Genomic DNA, 22,200 nt, shown 5'->3' with positions numbered 1-22,200 from the left:
ATAACAAAGTATCCTGATTGTTTATTCAGAGGGAAAACTTACAATATATTTTTTTTAATATTTATTTATTTATTTTTGTCTTTTTGTTTTTTCTAGGGCCGCACTCAGAGCATATGGAAGTTCCCAGGCTAGGGGTCTAATCGGAGCTGCAGCTGAGGGCCTACACCACAGCCACAGCAACTCGGGATCCGAGCCACATCTGCGACCTACACCGAAGCTCACGGCAATGCTGGACCCTTCATCCACTGAGTGAGGCCAGGGATTGAACCCACAAACTCATGGTTCCTAGTCAGATTCCTTAACCACTGTGCCATGATGGGAACTCCAACAATTTTTTTTATATTCCATTAGTATTGGATAAAAGATGAATATATCTCCATTTCTAGATATATTACCTCTATGGTCTAGCGTCTGTGTCTTCTGTTAAAAACTTGGAAAAACTCATATGTAAATAAAAACAAACCCCAGCATATTAAGATCCAAAGTAAAACAAGGGGTTGTTTCACTGTTAAGTTTCAATGTAACTACTTAAAATGTAGCTAACACACTATCATATAACCTTAAAATTATTTCTTTCTTAATCTTTACTTGCAGTCTTATTTGTTTCTATATGCATTTACAAATGCTTATTAGTTTGTGATTCTATAGAGTTCAGGTAAAAACACAAACCCCAGAGATTGTTGCTGATGCCCTTTTTTTGGTTTAAGAAGTAACAGACTTTCACCAGGCTTATCTTTTCAGATGTGAAACATTAAACCAGTAAATTTGAAACTGTTTGCTAATTTGCTAAATCATGACCAAATGCTTTTCTTTCAAATCAAGTTCCAACTGACAGCCCCAGATGCTCTTCAGCTGACAAGGCCAACTGCCAGCAGTAGGAGGAGCCATGCTGGCCCAGCCTGATCAAACCCCAGACCCCAGCCCACATCACATCTAGCAGAACCACCCAGCTGAGCCTATTAAAATACATGGACTCATTTTAAGGCACCAAATTTTAGAGCAGAGCTTAACTAAAACAATATCCTTCTTCCTCTTTCAAGATAGGGCTTAAATCTGGCTCAAATGAAAATTAGTACAAACAGCTGAGCTCCAGGACTTTATTCCGGTTGCTTTTATGTTGCGTTTTCTACTGGACTGTAAGTATGCAAGGTCCAAGCTATTGCTCTATTTTCTTTCCATGTGTTCCTGTAGCTGGTTACACATTGCCAGACTCATGGAACCCTGATTACCTGAGGTTGCCAGCTGAGTCCTAACAGAATGGATGAGCAAAAAGGAGAATAAAAAGCTAGTCTTTGGATGTAAGATGAATTTTAAAGATATAAGGATTTTGATTAAGCCAACATTAATAAGCAATTTTACAAAACATACCTATGTTTTAGATATATATATATTTACATTGGTATTTAATCTGGATTATATGAACAGAGGAATTAGTGGTCATGGTTTTTGTTTGTAAACAAGCTGAAATATCAGTTTTGGCTAGAAGCAATGTCACCTGTTAGAATGTTACATGTGGAATTGTGAAAGAAGACCAGATCGAAGGAGCAATATGAAAGTTATTTATGTGTAAACAAAAGAACAAACAAATAAAGACATAGGCAAAAAAAGTGATTTCTGGAGCTATACTGTAAAAGCAGGGGTGAACATAATAATTTTCTCCTTCCAATCTCTGCCATGTGTTCTGCATGTACCTCCTGTGGGAAGTAATAGTTACACCATTTACTGTAACTACCCCTGTTCCCTGAGTGGGTGCTGTTTGTAGGACCATTTGCTAGTGTAACAATAATGAGATACAATTCAAGTCAGAATTCTGGATTTAGCATACCAAATGATAATCTATCCTTTTGTGATCCAGAACTTTTTTTAAAGTATAAAGAAACATTTACAATGTGAAAGATTTTTAATAATTCAAAGTGCACTTTTGAATACTTTTAATTGCTAATAATTATATCTACAAGACAGAAAATATCCAACATATTTCCAAAATCTTTTCCTTCAGGGCCTATCATCCCAGCAAACCTCTCCCTGCCACGTTGCTTCCCAGAATTCATATTTCTTTGCTTCAGAATTGCATTTGTTAATAGAAGAAAGAGGTTAAGTAATTCAGAAAGCTTGGGTACAGAAAGCTTGGGGGGGGGAGGTGAGGAAGTAAGTCGTTTGCCCTGCAGATTTCAAAGTTGCACTTGTATAAAATTGAAACGTAACTGATCTTTACATAAACGACATATTCAAACATTTATTCAACGTGTTTTTTATACTCTTGAAATGCAGGGGTTTCTCAGAAACAAATATTGCAGCACAAAGCTTTATTCATGTCATCTACAATGGATAAGTACTGTTCAGACACATCTTAAAACTATAATATGAGGAGCTGAGGGCATAACCCTTCACACATCTACACCTTTATCAAGTCAGACAGGAGACAGAGGTGGGAGGCAGAGTGAGGGGAGGAGACAAAGAGGGGAGAGAGATGAAGAAGAGAGGCAGGAAAGAAGAGAGGGAAAAAATACCGGTTTGGATGCACAGTCTCAGCCCTCGCAAGCATGTGGGCATCACTTCCAGTTGTAACAAAGAGGACCATGGCGTTTCCTTTCGGTTCTAGACAGGCTGACACAGCGCGCACTGCGTGCACGTGGGTCGCCTCATCCAAGTCCCCCTTCCTCCTGGAGTTAGAAGCCCCGGATCCCAGGGGTCCCCCTGCTCGGTGCCAGGCACGCAGGTCCCTTGGAGACGCGGCCACAGGTTCGTGCGCGTGCGGTCAGGGGCGGCGGCGCCTACCGGGGCCGGGTAGAGGGGGGAGGCCCTTCTTCCCGGACTGCTCTCGGTCCCCCACTCGGCCGGGTTACGGCGGGAGGGATGTTCGAGGCCAGAGGGACAGGTGGCCCCGCAGCGACCAGGAGAGCGGGGTGCGGACGAGCGGGGCGGGGTAGGATCTCACCCAGCACGGGCGTGTGCAGACCCAGGTAAGCCTCCCCGGGCACCGCCGTGTCGCTCCGCAAGCCGCTACCCGAGAGCTAGAGCCGAAGCCCCGCCTCGCCTCCCCATCCCCGGCCCCCTCCTGGTTCAGGTTCACTGCGCACCTGGCTGGGTGGCCCGGGAGCTCCTGGGCAAGACCGCCGGACTCGGGTCGCCTCCGCTCCTTCCCTCACCCTAGAGGAGCCAGCGGAGACCCCGGAGCAGCCAGCCACCTGTGTCCCCGCGTCTCAGGCATGGCGCCCTTGGGGTGAGGCGAGCGGGGCGCCGTTATCCCGGCGGGTCCCAGGTCTTGCGAACAGCCGGGGCGGAGAGGCGATCGCGCGGGAGGCAGACCGGAGTCCCGGGCCGCGGCGGCGTCGCCCTGCTCTGCCGCCGGGCGTCAGGGTGGGATTTTATAGGCGCTGGCAGCGGGGGACTGCCCTCCCCGCCCGGCCAGGCTTCCGCACGTGGCGGCACAGCCTCGTCCCCGCGCAGGCAGGCGACGAGGCGACGGCGGCGAGAGCAGCGCGCGTCCCTGCCTCCTAGCTCTCCGTGCGCGCGCCCCGCGAGCCCAGCTCTGCTCGGGCGCCACCCTCCCTCCCGGAGCCGGGAGCGTGAGAGCCTCGCCCTCCAGGTGCGGCGATGTTCCCCGGGCTCGCTCAGTCTCGGGGAGAGGATGGTAACGCGAGCGCCGGGGCGTGAGAGCGTCGCCGCTGAAGGGGAGCGATTGATGGGTAGGGCGCGCACTTGGCCGAGGACCGCAGCTCGGGCGCCGCGCGAGCACAGACGGCGCGGCGCCTCCGCCTCCCGGTCGGACTCCGCGCCGGTCAGGAACCTCCTGTCCCCGGGCGCCCGGGTGGCCGAGCCCTTGCCCGCGGACGAGGGTGTCCGCCGCGCCTGAGCGTGCGGAAGTTGGTGGACCTCGATCCCAAAAGCGCTTCCGCCCCGGACCCGGAGTCGCTGGACCCCCGGGAGCCCGCCAGCTCGCTGACCGCGGAGGGACTTGAGCTGGAGTTCGGGCGGGTTATCCCAGGGGGAGCGCAGGAGGAGACATCCAGGGAGACGAGGGAGGTGATGCTCCGGTGTCAAGAGCGGACACTTTTCTTCCTGACACTTGCTGGGTCTGAGCCGCTTCCCACGCAGATCTCCTGCGCACCCGCTGCCCTCAGCCCTGCCCTCCCACACAGAGTGGGGAACACCAGAGCCCTGTTTTCTTAAGTATCTGGCTTGCTATTGACTTTTTCATAACTTATGATTAGTCTATGGAACGATCATATCTATTCCGTGGCTTTTTTCATGGAGGTCGATAGGCTTAATGATTGCCTCAGTCAAGTCATTTACTTCTGAGCCAATAGATAATGCCGTCGTCATAGTTTTCTGGGGCGGGGGGGAGAAAGTAACTGTGCGTTGGTTCTGCAGACGCCCCACTCCTTCTGAATCCTGCACCTTGGTGCTGAGCACGCGACAAAAGTTTTCAGCTGCTCCTCAGTTTCTGGTGCTTCGCAGAGGAAAGGAAAGGACTTTGACATTAAACCCAAGAAGCAGTCAGGCAACATCTTTAACTTTTCTGCTCTGTTATCATTTGCGATGAAGAGGAAACAGAAGAGATTTCTGCAGATGACTTTGATATTCATGGTGGCTTTAATTTTCCTGCCCAATATCGGTCTCTGGTCTCTGTATAAGGATAAGCACCTGGTGAAATCCACCGAGCCCGGGGAGCAGCAGGTAAGTGGTCCCAGGAGGATGGTAAGGCTGCAGCCGCAGACCCAGCCAGCAGGTGTGCGATCGATAGCTTTGGGTTTACTCCCAAGTCTTTGTAGAGCCTATATTACAAGACTCTAGAGACTTCGGGGTTTAAGCAACCGCTTAAAACTACTTGTTTTAAGGTCGCAACCAGTGGCTTGGGTGAAATGTGGAATGAATCAGAAGAGCAGAACAAGAAGTCAGGAGGAGGAAATAACCTCACTGTGGATCTTTGGGTTGATTTTGGCTTGAGGTGCAGGAGAGGTAACTGCTTATCTGCAGGGTGTAGAAGTGGGTTTGGCACAAGTTGTCTCAGGGTTTTGTTTTTGCTTCTCATGGAGTATGGGTGTCTATGTTGAAGTGAATGGGGCCAATTAAATCATGAAACTTGTGAAGTGGTTCTCAAAAAACAAGTTACAGTTTTCTCTATTTTGGGTTGTCATTTTTGCTTAGCAACAGCTTTTGCCTTGTGGAAACAAAGTCTCTCTTTCTTCTCCCCTGTTGCTAAGGTGCTTGTGTGGGGTCTTCAGGCAGTTACTAAGGAGGTCATTCAGTCTCACAGTCTGGTGGTAACAGTTTGTTGCTAAAAGCTTTCCTTCAGGTCTGAAACACCATGTAAGGGGTATGTATGCATATATACATATAACTATACATATATATATTAGTATGCAGTCCATTAGTGTGTACATCATGCATGACTTAAGGTGGATCAACATAACTATTTTTCATAGCAATAAAGGAAAATATCTTTCACAAAATGTTGTTGAAACTCAATATTGTTGAGTTCCTTGATAATGAATAAATAAAATAGCTTCTGCGATTGAACTTTTAACAATGGAATGCAGCCTTTTTCATGACATGGATATAACACTTTGTCAGTTCCTCCCGTATGTCACCTAGGAATCCCAATATTCTTAATTGCAATGGACATGACCCCTGTGCACTATGTCCCTTCCATGCACATACAGTGTTTAGGTAACCTATTTGTGGACAACGGCAGCATATAGTTGGCAATTAAATATTCTCATACTTTGCAAAGTTGGAATTCTTTTTACACAGTGAGTAGTTAGTTGTAAAATATATGGAAGGAATTTTTCTTTTTCATGTGACAAGTCATCATTATCAGTCTCTAAACTTTAAAGATAACTAGATGCATATGGATTTCTGGTGGATTGGAATTTGGGGGGAAAATGCTGACATTTTTGTTTTGTTGTTGATCTCTGTCATCCTTTCTAATAGGTATATAACTTTGATTTGAAGTATATTGTTTTGTCATTGCAATAATAGAAAAAAAGAAGATGGGTACTTTGGATAAGAAACTTTTTTTTTTCCTACATAGATCATGTATTTCTCCAACTCTTAAAAGAAAATGTGATTTTATTAACATTAGTAGTTAATTATTAAAATTAACTAGTTATTAAAATTTCCATTCTAATATTGATAAGATGACAAAAACAAAATGATTTTTCCTTGAATGTTGCTAATTCAATTAGCAATAGCCTTCTGAATTATTTGCTGGTATAGCTAACATAAAACACTAATTAATCTTATTAATGAGATATTTACAACTTTCCCACCAGCTCTATTGATTTGGACCCTTAATGAGAAATCTGTTTGTCCAATGGCATAAAGAAATAAAGTATGGCAAACCAACTCTCTGACTGGTTATTATAATCTCTAAAACTGTTTCTTTGTTTCTGGGTCTTTTGTGGCACAAATGATACTATCAAGTGATAAATTACTGGGTATCAAAGGCATGGTAAGGCAAGAGAGGGGGCTGTTACTTAAAGTTTCAGACCTTGTAAAGTAAATAACAGATTTGTGGGGGTGTTGTGACATGCAAGCTGGAGAGTCCTAGGTAGCAGTTTTCAAACCAAGAAGAGACAAAAAGCAGTATGTGCCTTAAAATGAATGTCGGTTGAATCTTTCAGTATTTGTAACCTAAATAATGATTTCAAAACTAATGCTTTCTTACAGGCACAAAATAAAGTTGAAAAGATAGAAATGAATTAGCACTTACTGAAAGAGAGGCTTCATTGTAAAACAAGAACAGATAAGTTTTATTGGTTTTATTTCACCATTAAATCTAATTGGAAAGAAAAGAAAATTACATTATGTTGACATAATGGTAGTGGATAAGTAAGAGTTAAGTCATTCTGTGTGTGTGTGTGTGTGTGTGTGTGTGTGTGTGTGTATGCACTTGATCAAGTAAAAAGTAACTTGTGATAATGAATCAAACATGTTTAATATTGTGACATAATATTTCGCTAAGGTATCTACATTTCAAAGTGCGTGCAGCTAAACACATAAGTTTTCAATTGAAGCATTTAACTTGACTATTGGGTAATGTGTAATTTAAGTTTAGTAATGTATGTTAAAGAGACATTTTTATGGTTAAGTGCTAAATGTTCTCCAAAAACTATCTTTTTCTATATTTATGACCAAGTTGCAAAATGCTCTGGGAAAGGATCAGGTACTGATTGAGGCACTGACAGGGTGAGCACTGAAGCAATGCAAAACCAGTCCCATGCCCACAGGAGAGTCTGATTTTGCAGCAGTGATGTGGAAGAGGGAGAGGGCAGTCTTGGCTCTTAGTGTGGTCATGGGCATGGGAAATCTTCACTGCTGTAAATAGTTTAATTTACAGTGGATTGCAGGAAAGTGCTTTTAATTGATGGAAATTCAAAATCATGACATAGCTTATACTTTTTAAATCCTCTTATATCTTATCAGAACACATCACTAATAGTTCATCTGTCTACTGCTCAATATAAATTTTATCAGTATATGCTGAAATAAATTAAAGGGAAGCAAAAGAGAAAACAATAATAGAAACTGTGTATTAATTGTCATGATGTTTGGTATTTTACACATTTTTTTCTCAAGTCTTCTATACTGTTACAAGCTAATTACTTGTATTCATAATACTTTCACATGAAAAGTGATATTTATAATAATACCTGTAATGAAATGTTTGCCCCATCTATGATGCATGAAAAATATGAAACAAAAATTCTTCAATTGTTCATCTAAAAGACTTCCTCCCCCCACATCCAAAGAGGGGCAAAAAAGTAGTTAAAATAATGGAATAAGTAAACAGTTAATGTTATTGTTTGGGCTCTGCAAAATTAGAATCAAGTTACAGAAATAAATGCTAAGCTTTTAAGAATTTTAAGATTTCATGAAAATTTTACAAAAATTATGATTTTATAAAATATAGTTCCTGTTTAGATGTTATTAAATTATCAATCATAAGTGCCATGTTATTTTCAGTTGAATTATATGCGTTGCTTCACTGTTGTTATTAGGATGAGTTAAGTCTCTCCTTTATGTTGTTTAGAAGTACAGACATATATTGAAAAAGAAACTATGAAGAATGAGTCTACCATTTGGCTTAAATGATTACTGTATGGTTAGTGTATAGTCATTCTTAATTTCATTCTTTTTAAATTTTGAATTGCTGCTCTTCTCTGCTACTCTCAAATTTCAGCTGCATTTGAATTAAAGTTATATATTTAGATCTTAATTAAGCTATGCCTTAGGATGATAATTAGAGCAAAGCAATATTTTGGAGCAAAACTACTGCATCCAGTTTTATTATACCTCTCTTCCTAATCATTTATGCAAGTATAGGTAAATAAAGCTACCCCAAAAAAACTTCATTTTCTTTAATGCATTAAAGAGATTAATTTTTTTAACAAAAGCAGCTGTAAAGTAGTTTAGCAACTAAGTTGAGATGCAACTCAAATCTTATGAGTGCAGAAATAATTCAAGAATATTCAGAATATGAAGAGGGTTTTGCAGGGTTTTTTTATGGCCACACCCATGGCATAGGGAAGTTCCCAGGCCAAGGATTGAATCTGAACTACAGCTGTGACCTACCTGCAGCTGCAGCAATGTTGGATCCTTTAACCCACTGCACCAGATTGGGGATTGAACTCACAGCTCTAAGGTGACCAGAGATGCTGCAGTTGGATTCTTAACTCACTGAGCCACAGCAGGAACTCTGGTTTTGCAATTTTTGAAATAAAAACAAGTGTTAAAATCCCAGAACTTTAAATTGCACATTATCAGAATTGTTCGGAATGATTTGAGAAGCTTGTCTGGCCTGGATTTTTTATTTTTTTTATTTTTTTTAATTTTTATAACGTGAAACAAACCAAAGAAGCCAGCACTCAGGTCACTTTCGAATTGTAGAACCGTCTTATTTCTTTGTACATTAGAATTTCTGTTTATAAAGTAGAGCTAGTCAAGCTTGGAACATAACATGGTACATAAAGTCCTGAGATCACTTCTTGGCTCTGGAAAATATTGGAGATAATGTTTTGGTTTGAGTCAGATCCTCAAGTAAACTGTACTTGATAGATGTGAGACTCCACCTCCACTGGAAAAACAAACAAACAAACAAAAAAAAACCCAGAAACCTCTCTCCTGAGATCCCTAGGCATCTTTGTCCAACTTTTCTAATGTTAATCAGTACCACCCTTGGGGGCCAGGGGATTCAACTTTTTGGCAAGAACTTTTTTTCTGTAGCATTTTTAACTTGTCTCATGACCTGACAATATTATCTGCTATTTTGATATTGAGTGCATGCATACCTTGTCAGTGCTTTCCTTTGTCACCCTGACCATAATGCTGCAAAGAGTGTCTCTGTTTCTTCTCCAGCAAACATTTTAGATACTGAAAGAGCTCAATACAGGAGAGGGGAAAAAAAAAAAAAAAGTAAGATTTTCACTCCTCCTGTAATCAGGATGGTACTTTATCTATACACTAGGTGTGAAGTGATGCATTGGTTTGAACCATAAATGTTCTTAATTAGCTAAGATGTAGATGTTAAATTAGGGTTCTAAAGGACCTTTTCTTGAATTTATGGAAAATCCATTCTGAGCTGGTACAGGACTACACCACGCAGCCCCCTGGAACAAGTGTCTTAATTATTGGCTGTGACCTCCTGGGTCTCAGCATGATTAGCTCACCACCTTGCACCGTGGGAGACACTGTGGAAGTCTTCTGTTTACAATCTGGTAAAAAATGAGATAGTTTTTTTTTTCTCTGTTTATTTCTGAACTAGCTCTGCCGAATCAATTAGCCTCCCATACATTTTTTTTTCTATAAAAGAAACCAAACTAAGGTTGGAATGTATGGTGGGGGCGGGGGAAGGGTGAGAAAGTTTGGATGTTTTAAGTGTGTAGAGGAGATAATTGAGTTTTGTGTGTCTGAGTTTTGTCAGGAGTCTCCATGACAACCTGTAGGGAACTTTGCAACCACATCTTTCCTTGGAACACTTTATACAAAGGAAAGCCAGCTAAGGTACATCCAGAATAACCTTAAAGGGCATATAGGTATTAAAATGAGGAAAGAATTATGCACTGTAAGTAGTGTGTAGCCCCAGGTCAGGATGTGTTTTGGTCCAGCAGCCTATCGTTCTCGTTTGCTTGGCTTGCTTATGACAAAGAGATGAGTCCTGGACTCTTCGGATTCTTAAAACCATCAGATGTGACAGTATTATTCTTCTCACTATTGAATATTTGCATATGTGTTTACAAAAGTGCTGTTATGGAGTCAAAGGTGGACTCTGTGATGAAAGTAAAGTCAGACTCTCATAAACTAGGTACTTGCCGTCCTTGTGACTGCCATCTGTCACATTATCCAGTTAACTAATCCTCAATTAGTGCAAAATAAAAATGTGATGCTTGAATGGACAACAAAAACGAACAACTAAGAAACAATCATGCCTCTGAAAATATGTATTGAGACAGAAAGATATATATACTCGGTTTATATGAAGTTGAAAAGAAGGCACAGGGTATCCAGAAATGACAAGACATGATAATCCCTACCATTCCCTACTAATGACCAAACTCTAACCTGATGGCCAGAAAGAGGGTGAGCAAATCTAGATCTTTTCCAGATTTAAGGTAAATCATAACAATGTTTTCTTCCACTGTCCTACTTCCACATAGTGGGGGGAAATGTGGGCTGGATTGGCAGTAGTCTCCAATTAAATGTATTCATTTCACATACTCATTTAGCTACACACATCCACACATACATGCATCCACACACACGGTCTCACTTATGAAGAAAAAATAAATCCACCCAACTGTTTCATTTTCTACAATTTTTTTTTTTCTTTTGTAACTGCTTGCTTTTTCCATTGCTTTCAGCTGTTCGTCAACCGAGTTTGAAGCATCATTTAGATGTTATTAATTCTAGGAAACTATGAAGAGAGAGACAGAAAACTACATCTGTCTCTAGAAGTACTTACATCTCTTTAGCAAGTATGAAAATCACAATAAGAATATAGTCTGTGAGAGTTGCACAGACTATAAATAGTGCAATTTGTTGTTATCTGGTAATATTATCAATGAAGTTATGGCTGCCAGAGACTATAGTGGTGGCCGCCATCTCTCTGTTGAAGGGAGTGGTGTGTCTCAGTGAGGTCAGAAGAGGCTAATTTTGAATTTACTTAAACTTTTCAAAGCCTCTTGGAATGTTACTTCCATATCGGAAGTCTAGAAGGCCAGAGTCAGGGGATTTTATCATCAATCATTTTGAACATTTTTATTATAATCAAATAAATTGTCAGGCTCCTACTCTCACTCCATTTGAGTGAGTTGAGTTTTTCTTTTTCCTTAAATTTAGCATGTTCTCTAAACAAGAGAATCCCCTTGAACTTCATTTGAGGAGAAATATGATGGAGTTCTCTATCATGGGGTGTCATGGTGCATCAGGTTAAGAATCAAGAGTTGTCACTGCAGTGGCTCAGTTTGCTGCTGTGGCACAGGATTGATCCCATGGCCATGAATTTCTGCAATGCAAAACAAACAAAAAACACAAAACAAAAATCAGAATTTTCAGATTGCTTTGTGCTCTATTAGTAATTAGTGCTAGTTCTAGCACTTAGCACTTTGGGACATTTAGTGAGTCCTGGTTCTTCCTGGGGCCAGTTTTCTTTAAGTCAGATGGAGATGAAAATGATACCTTTCTGGTGGTGTTATTTATGGTAAGGATTAAGTGCTTAGTACCTTGAACAGCATATAATAAGGGTTAATGAATATAGATTATTGTTATACATAGTATAAGCATTTATAAGCAATCATTGTCGTTAGCAAGGTAATTAGTGTTTGCTTAATAAATATTTACAGATGGTTTCTCTTTGTAAGACAATGTCAAGACAGCACAGCAGAGCAATAAATATAATATAGGACTTGCCAGTGCTGTGGTAAATCTGGTAAAGAGGACTGTTGAAGAAACAAATAAATCGGGTCTAAGAAATAAAAGGCCTTTTTCCTGTATTTGTTTGTTTGTTTCAGTATTTAAGGACAAGTTGCCAGTTTTATTTTGTATATAATTGTTTATTGCAAAAAGGGACTGATTTTCTGATATATTGCATTGACATTATTCTAAAATTGAAGATTTTAATAAGAGGGGAAAAAAAGAGCCAGCAGTGTTGCTTTGTAGTGACTACCTCATTTGCTGCAACAAGTAAAGTCGATGCCTCACATATAGGCTTTTTTTTTTCCCTGTGTTTAATTACAAGTCAGAATCTGAGAACGAATTTTACTGTTTAAATCTTGGCCATGAGAGGTATTGGATTGTTCTGAAGACAGAAAGTTAAAAAGCTGAGTGGAAATGATTAACTATTTCAGGAACTACTAAGCTACTTTATAGTCACTCTTTCCGTTAGGATAGTTAGCGGGATACGGAGAAAGCATATTGCATTGTCCCCATTCTTAATTTTCTTAATAGTAAATTGGTGAGATACAATTGATATCCATGAAACAAAGAAACAAGCAGTATGCAAAAGCATTGTCTCTGTGTGATGGGCTTTTATAAAAGGAAGAACATGATCTAGGCTCCTTAGACAGGCCTTCATTCCAACAGTGGGTAAAGACTGAGCTACGTCTTGTTATGAAAGTTAGACAGGGTTGTGATAAGCCTGAGGCAAGGCCAGATGCTTTAAGTTCATATGCTGGTCTCACCACTTACCAAAACATATCCTCTTGAGCAAGACACTTAACATCTTTGAACCACAGTCCCTCATATGTTGACACAGTTATTCTCTCATAAAACAGTAGCGAGGAAACACTGTATCAATCTGTATAAATGGCCTAGTTACATAATATACACTCAATTAACCGAAGCTTGACAAAAGCATTGCTAAATTTTTCTCCATTTTTAGAACACTCTGAAGATAGTAAATAAACCTAATAGTGCATAAACCTAACAAAGATATAATAAAATATATATAATATAGCACTATCAATTTACCTATTATTGACAAAATACATGTTCATTGGATATATGCATAATACTGTGTAGACTCTGAGGCAAATAGGTGTTGAAGAGAGAAATCAGTTTTCAATGAGCCTACCCTCTATTAGTTAAGGAAAGACATGTACAACATTTATAATGTAGAGATGGACTAAATTATTTTGATAAGAAATAGTCTAATTATTTAGCATTTGTAAGAGGGAGAGAAGCTATGTTGTTGTGTGATATTGATGTGTGGCCCTGAATGTTTTCTGGACTGAGTTGACCCTTCAGCAGTTCACTGAGACAAGTTCTCTAGAAGGTGACTCACAGTTAAGTAGGGTTCAGAGACAAAACTTGAGACCATGCCCCCTGGATCCATGAAAAGAGAAAATGATGAGCTGTGTTAACAGTCATGCAGTTGAAGGCAAGTGAACACTGAAAAGGTCATTGGGTTTGGTAGCTGCTAGTATTCCCCAGATTATAATTGCACAGAGTGGTAGAGGAGTAAGCAAAACTGTAAAAGATGGAATGGAAAGACTAGTGGATAAGAGTTATTGGTGGGATTGGCATTGATATAACAGCTGAATGTGGGGTCTTGGTTGGTAAGAGACAATGGAAGCCAGAAGAGGGCTGATACAGGAAGAGAATGAGGAACTGGTCTCTGAGGAGGATGAAGATGGTGGCAGCAAGCAGAAGCAGAGGTGGAAAAACTGGTTAGGGGCTAAATGGTAAATTTAGAGCCTCTGCTTCTACTAGTTTGAGAGCCTCTTGGCAGGGAGGTCTAAGATTTTCCAGTTGTCTTACTCATTCAGGGAGCTAATTAAACATTTGTGAAATGTTCTGTAAAATGGGAAACATATATATACACACACACATATATGTATATAAAGTCCTAAAAAAGACTGAAGACTAGAATATTAAATGAGGATGCCAAAAACCCATGCAACCACCTGACCCATAAGACAACAATGTACCTGTCAAAATAAATGCAGGTAATGGCCACACACACAGAGCAATGGAAGAAAGCAAGGCATTAAATATATCGGAGTTCCCGTCGTGGCGCAGTGGTTAACGAATCTGACTAGGAACCATGAGGTTGGGGGTTCGGTCCCTGCCCTTGCTCAGTGGGTTAAGGATCTGGCGTTGCTGTGAGCTGTGGTGTAGGTTGCAGATGCGGCTCGGATCCCACATTGCTGTGGCTCTGGAGTAGGCCAGTGGCTACAGCTCCGATTAGACCCCTAGCCTGGGAACCTCCATATGCCGCGGGAGTGGCCCAAGAAATAGCAAAAAGCCAAAAAAAATAAATAAAATAAAATAAATAAATAAATAAATAAATATAAATTGGATGGTGGGGCAAGGGTAAAGTGTGTTTATTACGAGAATAAAGATATGTAAATATTCAGTTGCCAAGAATTTCAAAATAGTATCAGAATACTGAAAATAATAAAATAATTATGATAAAAACAATAAGAATAAAATAACAAAGGTAATATATTAATAATAAAAGCTAAAGAAATACGTATTGATTTCTTAATGTGTGTAGGTTACCATGTTAAGCTGTTCTTAAATAGTCGAAGATAATATGAGAAAAGGAATATATATATGTATGATTGGGTCACTTTGCTATATAGTAGGAATTGGCACAACATTGTAAATCAACTATAATTTTTTAAAAATAGTCAAAAAGACATGATGTACATAAAACTATCCTATATTATAAATGCAAAGAGATTTCTTCAAAATTTGTCAAGATCATACAGTGTTTATTCTACCAATACAAAATGTAGGACTGTGTATAATTTCCCGTATAATGAAACTGCATTGGAAATATCCTAGACCGTAGCAACACAAGATGTTATATATTAACTCAATGGTGAAAGGAAATATTCACAGTCATTAAGGGTACAGCTGCCTAGTTTTAGTTCCTGTTCTATTACTTGATTCCTATTTGACCTTGAGCAGGTTATTTCTCTTCTCTGAGCTTCAGAGTTATCATTTCTAAAATGAGTATAAAAATAGTTCTTCCTTGATTGAATTGATGTGAGGGTTAAACAGGTGAATGTGTATAAAATCCTTGGAAAACTGGATTGCACATAGAAGGTATTTTTTTAATGTATTTTGTTTTTTATTGAAGTTGATGTAGAATATTAGATAAATTACAGGGGTACAATCTAGTGATTCACTATTTTTAAACTCCATTTATAGCTATTATAAAATATTAGCTTAATTCTTCATGTTGTACAGTATATCTCATAGCTATTTTATACACAGTAGTTTGAACCTCTTACTCCCATACACCTAAATTGCTCCTCCTCCTTCTGTCTCTTCACTGGTAACCACTAGTTTGTTCTGTCTTTGAGTCTGTTTCTTTTTTGTTATATTCACTAGTTTTTTGTACTTTTTTAGGTCCCACATAAAAGTAATACCATACAGTATTTGTGTTTCTCTGACTTATTTTACTTAGCATAATATGCTCCAAGTCCATCTCTGTTTCTGCAAATGGCAAAATTTCATTCTTTTTAATGAATATGTATATATGTAGAGCATCTTTATCCATTTGTCTGCTGATGGACACGAGTTGCTATATCATGGTTACTGTAAATAGTGCTGCTATGAACACTGGGGTGTGTGGATCTTTCTGAAACAGCAAACTATTTTAAAGTGTTAGCTATTACTATGTGTTAGAATCTAGAGACTCGAGTTTGGATGAAAAAGCAAAGCATGTCCCTACACCATGTCTTCCACAGACCCATCATGAGGATGTGAATATTTTTGCATGTAAAAAAAAATATGTGAAGCACCTTTTTCTTTCTTTTTCACTTTTTTACTCTTAGTAGCCCATGTGGAAATAATACAGCTCTTAGTTTAAAAGTTTTTAACTTGAACCAAGGACTCTTATGGCCCCACCTGCCAGGAGCAAACTAGACTTCATGGGGAACTCATCCTTTTCAGCATATCCATCAGCACCCATGCCCTTGTGCTGACCTTGCCCCCACATTTTGTGTGCTGCTCTCTCTGCATGGTGTTGATTTCCCAGTGTGTACTCTGCCCTCAGGGGATAAAAGATATTTTATAAATTGTATCATTAAATCAGTCAAAGCTTCCAAAGAGGATTATCTAAAAAGGTCTTCAGGGTTGAATATTTTATTATTTTACATAACTGGAATTTAAACGTGATTGCTCTGGTTGCTTCTGCCAGTAAAGCAGAATTGAAAACACAAGAGTCAGACTGCCATCGACTAGAGCAGAGTAGTGACTTGAGCAAGGAAATGCTTGGGAACACAGGAATTGACAGATGTACAGAACTGGGAGGTGAGGGGAAAGAAAAATGCTTTGATTCCCCAGCTGATAACATTTGTTCATTTCTTAGATGGTTTAATAGAGGGCATCAGATGAACAACTCTGTAACAGGCCTCTTCTCCTCCTGCGCTTCCTTAGAAATGCCCAAATTTTCTCTTTCAAGCTAAAGGGAATTACATGTTCTGAAAGATCCTCAGAATTCCAAGGCAAAGGTCTTGCATGTATGAAATATCGAGGGAAGAATAAACATCAGGGACACCAAGGGGATGCTACTCCAGAAAGGTAGACACACAAGCCACTCTCTCACCTTACCCTCTTTCCCTCCTTTTTCTTGCTCAGAGCTGTCTTACCTTCCCTTTTCCCTTTAAAATTTCCCTTAAAGAAAAATTTCATGTAAGATTGATTTGATCAATTATTGGCCCTATGAATTGATAGAAATGTTGAAACACTGAAAAAAACAAACAAAACCCAACTTGAGTCTTTTGCATCATAAAAAGGTTCTGCTGAGCCTAACTGCATTTCCAGTTTTTGAAATATGTGAAATGTGAGAAATATTTTTTTAGCTCAAGGCTTCTGCTGTTGATCTTTGGTGCTGTTGTTTTGTTTGTAATCCTGGGAGCTGCCACCGTCTTCCAAACTATGTAATCAAAAAGTAAATAGTGCTTAGTTGTGTCACCCCAAGGGAAATCGTCTTTTGAAAGTTAAAAGGACAAACTGACACAATAAAAAGCCAGAACTACCAGTAAAGAATCACCCTCTGCCTTCCAGCGTAGCTCCCTTCACTGCTTTCCAGAGCTGCTTTTCCCAACCTCCTTTTCTCTCTCAGATCCCCGAGGCCTCCACCTCTCTCCTCAGGCTCAGCAGATTCCCTGGCCTCATTCTTCCACCCAAAGCCTAGGACTTTCACATTGTGAGAACCAAGATTTCACACCAGAAAATCTGAAAAAGTACCTGTGTTATTTCCCAGTTCTCCACATGCCTTCCGTCACCATGCACCAGTGTCCCCCACTGTAGGATAAATGTGGAACTTCTCTGCAGATGATGGAGGGTTTTTACTTTTTTTTTTTTTTTTTTAACCATTTCACATAGCGATTTTTTTCCTTCTCATTTGCTTTCAGCCTTTCTGCTCTTTGATCCATCCTTCACATTAATACTGCTCGGGTTCCTTCCATGATTGAAAGGTCCTGGGAACAGGATCAGAGTAAAGAAAATGTCCCTCAGGGTCACACAACCCTAGAGCTATTGCCCTACCTTTCTTCTCCTCTTAATAGTCAAACTCGATGCTTCCACCTCCTGACTTCTGCTGCTTCTACATGCCTCAGGCTGAGTCCAGTTACTCTAATGTATGTTAACTGCTTTCACTTGGGTCACCAGACGTCTCTTGATAGTTCATTCCAAAAGTCCTTCTCATTAGTCCTATTCATTGAGTGAGTTTAATTAAATACTCTCTTATTTGAAACAGTCACCTTCATCTGAGAGGAGGTGGTGCCGTGGGTGACTTGAGAGAAGAGGTTGGGAAAAGCAACATTGGAAAAGAGAAAGAAGACTGAACAGGAAAACAGAATACGGAACATGATTCCTTCTGAGTAATGTCGCCTCACTGTGAAAGCACCTGTTTTCATTCTTCTCTCCCCCTGCGCATCTCAACCACCACCTGTGCACAGACATAGGCACCAGCATCCTTGAAAGGCTCCTACTTCTGTCCTTTTCTTAAAATACTATTTTCTTCAAGGTCTGGACCATTCTTGTTTGGCACTTGCCCTGGGGGAGGGCATCTCAGTCAATCCCTCTTGATTTCAGGCATGACATTTCAGGTAATAACTCCCATATTATTACATCCAGTCTAAATGTCCCTTTGAGCATATTGTCCCTTTGAAACCTAGAAGCAGGTATTTATTTATTTGCTTTTTTTAAGACCACACCTGGGGCATATGGAGGTTCCCAGGCTAGGGGTCGAATCAGAGCTGCAGCTGTGACCTCCCCCACAGCTCACAGTAATGCCAAATCCTTAACCCACTGAGCGAGACTAGGAATCGAACCTGTGTCTTCATGGATGCTAGTCAGATTCATTTCTGCTGAGCGATGATGGGAACTTCAAAGCACGTATTTTAAACTTTACGTGTCTGAAATGAAATTCTCTTTCCTTCCATACCCCACACCTGTTCTCCTCTTGCCTCTTGTCTAAATGAAGTTCATCATCCCTCCTGGCCCTCATGATAATTTGTACCTTTGTTCTCTTTACTCTCAAATTCAATTGATTGCTTAGCACTAGCAAGCCTTCTTAAAATATCTCTTGAATTCATCAGAATCTTTTTATCTCTTTGTCTCTTCCCTGGTTGGGACCAGCATAAACACTTCACTGGATTGCTGTGTGAGACTCTCCAGTTCACCCTCCTGCCTCCAGTCTGGCCTCTTGTCCCCTCTCTTGGCAGCCAGAGCTGTGGATTCAAAATGCATAACTGAACAGGCCACGGTCATCTGTATATCTATTCATCAACACCTTTAAAGTTCAAATTCTTTTGTTTTTCTTTTTTCGGCTACATTACAGCATCTGGCATTTCCCCAGCTAGGGATCAAATCCAGGCCACATCTGTAGCCTATGCCACAGCTGTGGCAATGCTGGATCCTTAATCCACTGGACGGGACCAGGGATTGAACCCATGCCACCACAGAGACACCACCAGATCCTTAACCCCCTGTGCCACAGCTGGAACTGCTAATGTTCAAATTCTTAAATGTTCCTTAACCATTAAACTATTACGGATGAACCTGACTGCTCACTGCCAAGATTCCCTAAGCTCCAACCACTTTGAACTTTTTTAGGTTTCTAAGAATACCATGTTTTCTTCACCTCTAGGAATTTGCACATATTTCATCTTCATCTTGCCTGAATCATTTCTACTTTTCTTCAAGCTCTCTCTGGGAAGCATTTTCTTATCTCCCATGCTTTGGTTTAATACCTTTCCAAAGTGTTTCCTAAGGAAAAAAAAATACTTATATTTCTTTATAATGGAACATTGTCATTATATTAATTACAAGGTCGTTTACTTGTCATTCATCAGTGAGTTTTTAAACTTAGTAGTAGGTCAAATGGTGGCCCCTCAAGGATATATCCATACACTAGTCCCTCAAATCTGTGACTGTTACTTTAGTTGGAAAAAGGGTCTTTGCAGATGTAATTAAGGATTTGAGATGTGGACATTATTCTGAATTATCCTGCTGGGCCCTAAAGCCAATGACAAGTGTCCTTACAAGAGGCCCAGTGGAGATTTGATGGACAGAGAGCAGAGTACACAGAAGCAGACGATGCTGTGTAAAGTGTGAAGATGGAGGCAGACACTAGAGGGATGTGGCTGGGAGCCCCATGGGCTGAGGAATGCCAACAGCCCCTGGAAGCTGAAAGAGGCAGGAAGGATTCTCATGCAGAGCCCCTAGACGTGGTGCAACTTTGCACGCATCTTGATTGGGGGTTTCTGGTCTGTACATCTGTGAGAGAATACATTCCTCTTGTTTTGTGTCCCTTAGTTTGTGGTCATTTGCACAGCAACCCCAGACACCTGTTACTCTGAGGAGCTGTCTCTCCTTTTCCACTTTTTAAGCCCTGTGCCTAGCAGTACCTGACTACAAATGAAGCACTCAGCAGATATTTCTTGAAAAAGTGAAGTGTGATGGACATGCATTGTTGTCTATATACTGGATTTATTTGAGCTCAGCTCAAGCTATTATAAAGAAATTACAGTGCGCACAACCACAGGCATGCTAGTTACCAAGCAACTGTGCATTGAAGGAGGTAAACTATGTCATACTCATGAACTAAGGTTCCATTTACATGATTTTGTTCCATCCGTCTTGTCCAGACTAAATATCCTATTAGGTCCAACGCTTGACTGAAAATCCCAAAGAGATTTCATCAACCATGTAAACATCTGAGGATGCTAGAGGAGACACGATGGCTCTAGTAAGTCTAGGGAAGAGAAGAGAGGCTACTTTAGACAAGCCAGTGAGAAGATAAACCACAAAAAATGTTGTAACTAAATCTACTCTTTCTCTCGTAATGTAGACACCAGTAGTGTAACTCTCGGTAACTATCTGGGCAGTTTAGGAAAGGCTTATTTTTAAAACACTACTAATTAATAAAAAAGCTTGTCCTTGAGCTCTCATTAATACAACCGCAAGGGGCACACTTCATTCGAAGGAGTCCCCTTGGAGGTGTATATTGATGAACTTGAAGGAGGTTGTTTTGAGTGCATGAGACCTTAGACGACTAATGGATAGTTTGATTCTCTAGTGCAGGCTTTTGTGTGAATGATCCCTTCCTTTTGAAAAAGTCTACCTTGATTTACCTGTGTTCATTTTAATGAGCCACTGTGTATCAGGGATCTTGAAGCAGGGAGAGAAAGGGAGAACATTCAAGGGTAAAACTTATGAAAGAGATTAGGAAAAAATTGTAAGAGCTTGAGGAGATATGACAAGCTTTATTTGGTAGAGGCATATTTAATGCAGTGTCTTGAGGGAAAATCTCTTACTGTTCTGATAATTAAATAGCATTGTATTTGATGAGATGGCGCCACGTTTTTCGTAATGCTAAATTACTTCAAGCACATTAATTATAGTTCCTCTTGTTTATACTAGTATTATGGTCAGCTTTGATTTTTGAACTTTTCCTTCTGACATTTCCATCTACAAGTCACCTAACTTTGATCCTCTTTCATTTCAGTTGCTTTTGTATTCACCTCAATAGGTATTAAAACTGTTTTTAATATAAGAAGGTTTATCAACTGCATTCAGCTTTAAAAAGATGTGTGGAAATGTTAGAAGGGGTTGTTTACATCAGGTATTTTCCCTTCATGTTATCGGTTCAATTAAATGTTTGAGTCAAAATGTCATTTAAAATGTTCTTGTGTGGGTTCCTGTTGTGGCTTAGTGGTAACAAACCCAACTAGTATCCATGAGGACACAGGTTCGATCCCTGGCCTTGTTGTGGCTGTGGCACAAGCCAGCAGCTGCAGGTCCAATTAGACCCCACTCCTGGGAACTTGATATGCCGCATGTGCAAAAGAAAGTAAAATATATAAAAATAAAATGTAAGTGGAGAAAAATAATGCATACTGTTACACATTGGCATGGATCATACTATTTAGATGCCAAAACAGAACTTTCTAGGCTCTGTCATCTAACAAAAACATGTCCATAGATGTTGTGTTTATTATGAGATAGTATGTGCATACATTTTATGCACCTTGTCTGGAATGGAGTACTAAAGTGTTTTCCCTATTTTGAATACTTCATATAATTTTATACAGTTTCTATGAGTGTCTTCAATTATATATTTCCATTTATTTGAGACATAGTCTGTCTTTATTGGTGATCTTATGGTGACATATTTACTCCAGATAATTCATCAGTATCTTTTATGTTGATGTGTACAAATATTAACTTTTGTGATTATTTTCACTGGAAAGGTTTTTGTTTCAATTTACTGATGTAATATATACATCCTGATGAATTTTTTTTTTTTTGGTCTTTTGTCTTTTTAGGGCCACACTCATGGAATATGGAGATTCCCAGGCTAGTGGTCTAATCGGAGCTACAGCTGCTGGCCTCCACCACAGCCACAGCAACATGGGATCTGAGCTGCATCTGCAAACTATACCATAGCTCATGGCAATGCCGGATCCTTAACCCACTGAGAAAGGCCAGGGGTCAAACCTGCAACCTCATGGTTCCTAGTTGGATTTGTTTCTGCTGTGCCATGTCGAGAACTCCAGATGAAATTTTTTTAAAGAACACCCTGGGTGGATTAGCAATGGGATCCTGCTGTGTAGCACTGGGAACTTTGTCTAGTCACTTATGGTGGAACGTGTAATGTGAGAAAAATGAATGTATACATGTAAGTGTAACTGGGTCACCATGCTGTACAGTAGAAAAAAATATATATATACA

The 22,200-nt window shown here is 40.1% G+C and overlaps 1 protein-coding gene across 5 annotated transcripts in view; it reads left to right on the top strand.

The window, feature by feature from the left end:
• GALNTL6 (polypeptide N-acetylgalactosaminyltransferase-like 6) overlaps nt 292–22,200 on the top strand; it is a 1,214,871-nt gene continuing 1,192,962 nt past the window's right edge. Inside the window, exon 1 of one of the 5 annotated variants that reach the window (XM_021072445.1) lies at nt 292–2,742. Coding sequence is in view for 2 of the 5 variants with exons in the window: in XM_021072443.1 (XP_020928102.1) it covers nt 4,543–4,680 (138 nt within the window). In the remaining 3 variants the exon portion in view is untranslated. Of the gene's footprint in view, nt 2,964–3,448; nt 4,681–22,200 lie in introns of those variants that run through there. The other 4 variants (XM_021072444.1, XM_021072443.1, XM_021072442.1 and 1 more) reach the window with 4 other exon arrangements.

Source organism: Sus scrofa, chromosome 14, assembly GCF_000003025.6.
Source record: "Sus scrofa isolate TJ Tabasco breed Duroc chromosome 14, Sscrofa11.1, whole genome shotgun sequence".
NCBI classification, from domain to species: Eukaryota; Metazoa; Chordata; class Mammalia; order Artiodactyla; family Suidae; genus Sus; species Sus scrofa.
Note: the sequence above shows the minus strand (reverse complement) of the source record. Positions and strands in the feature narration are given on the sequence as shown.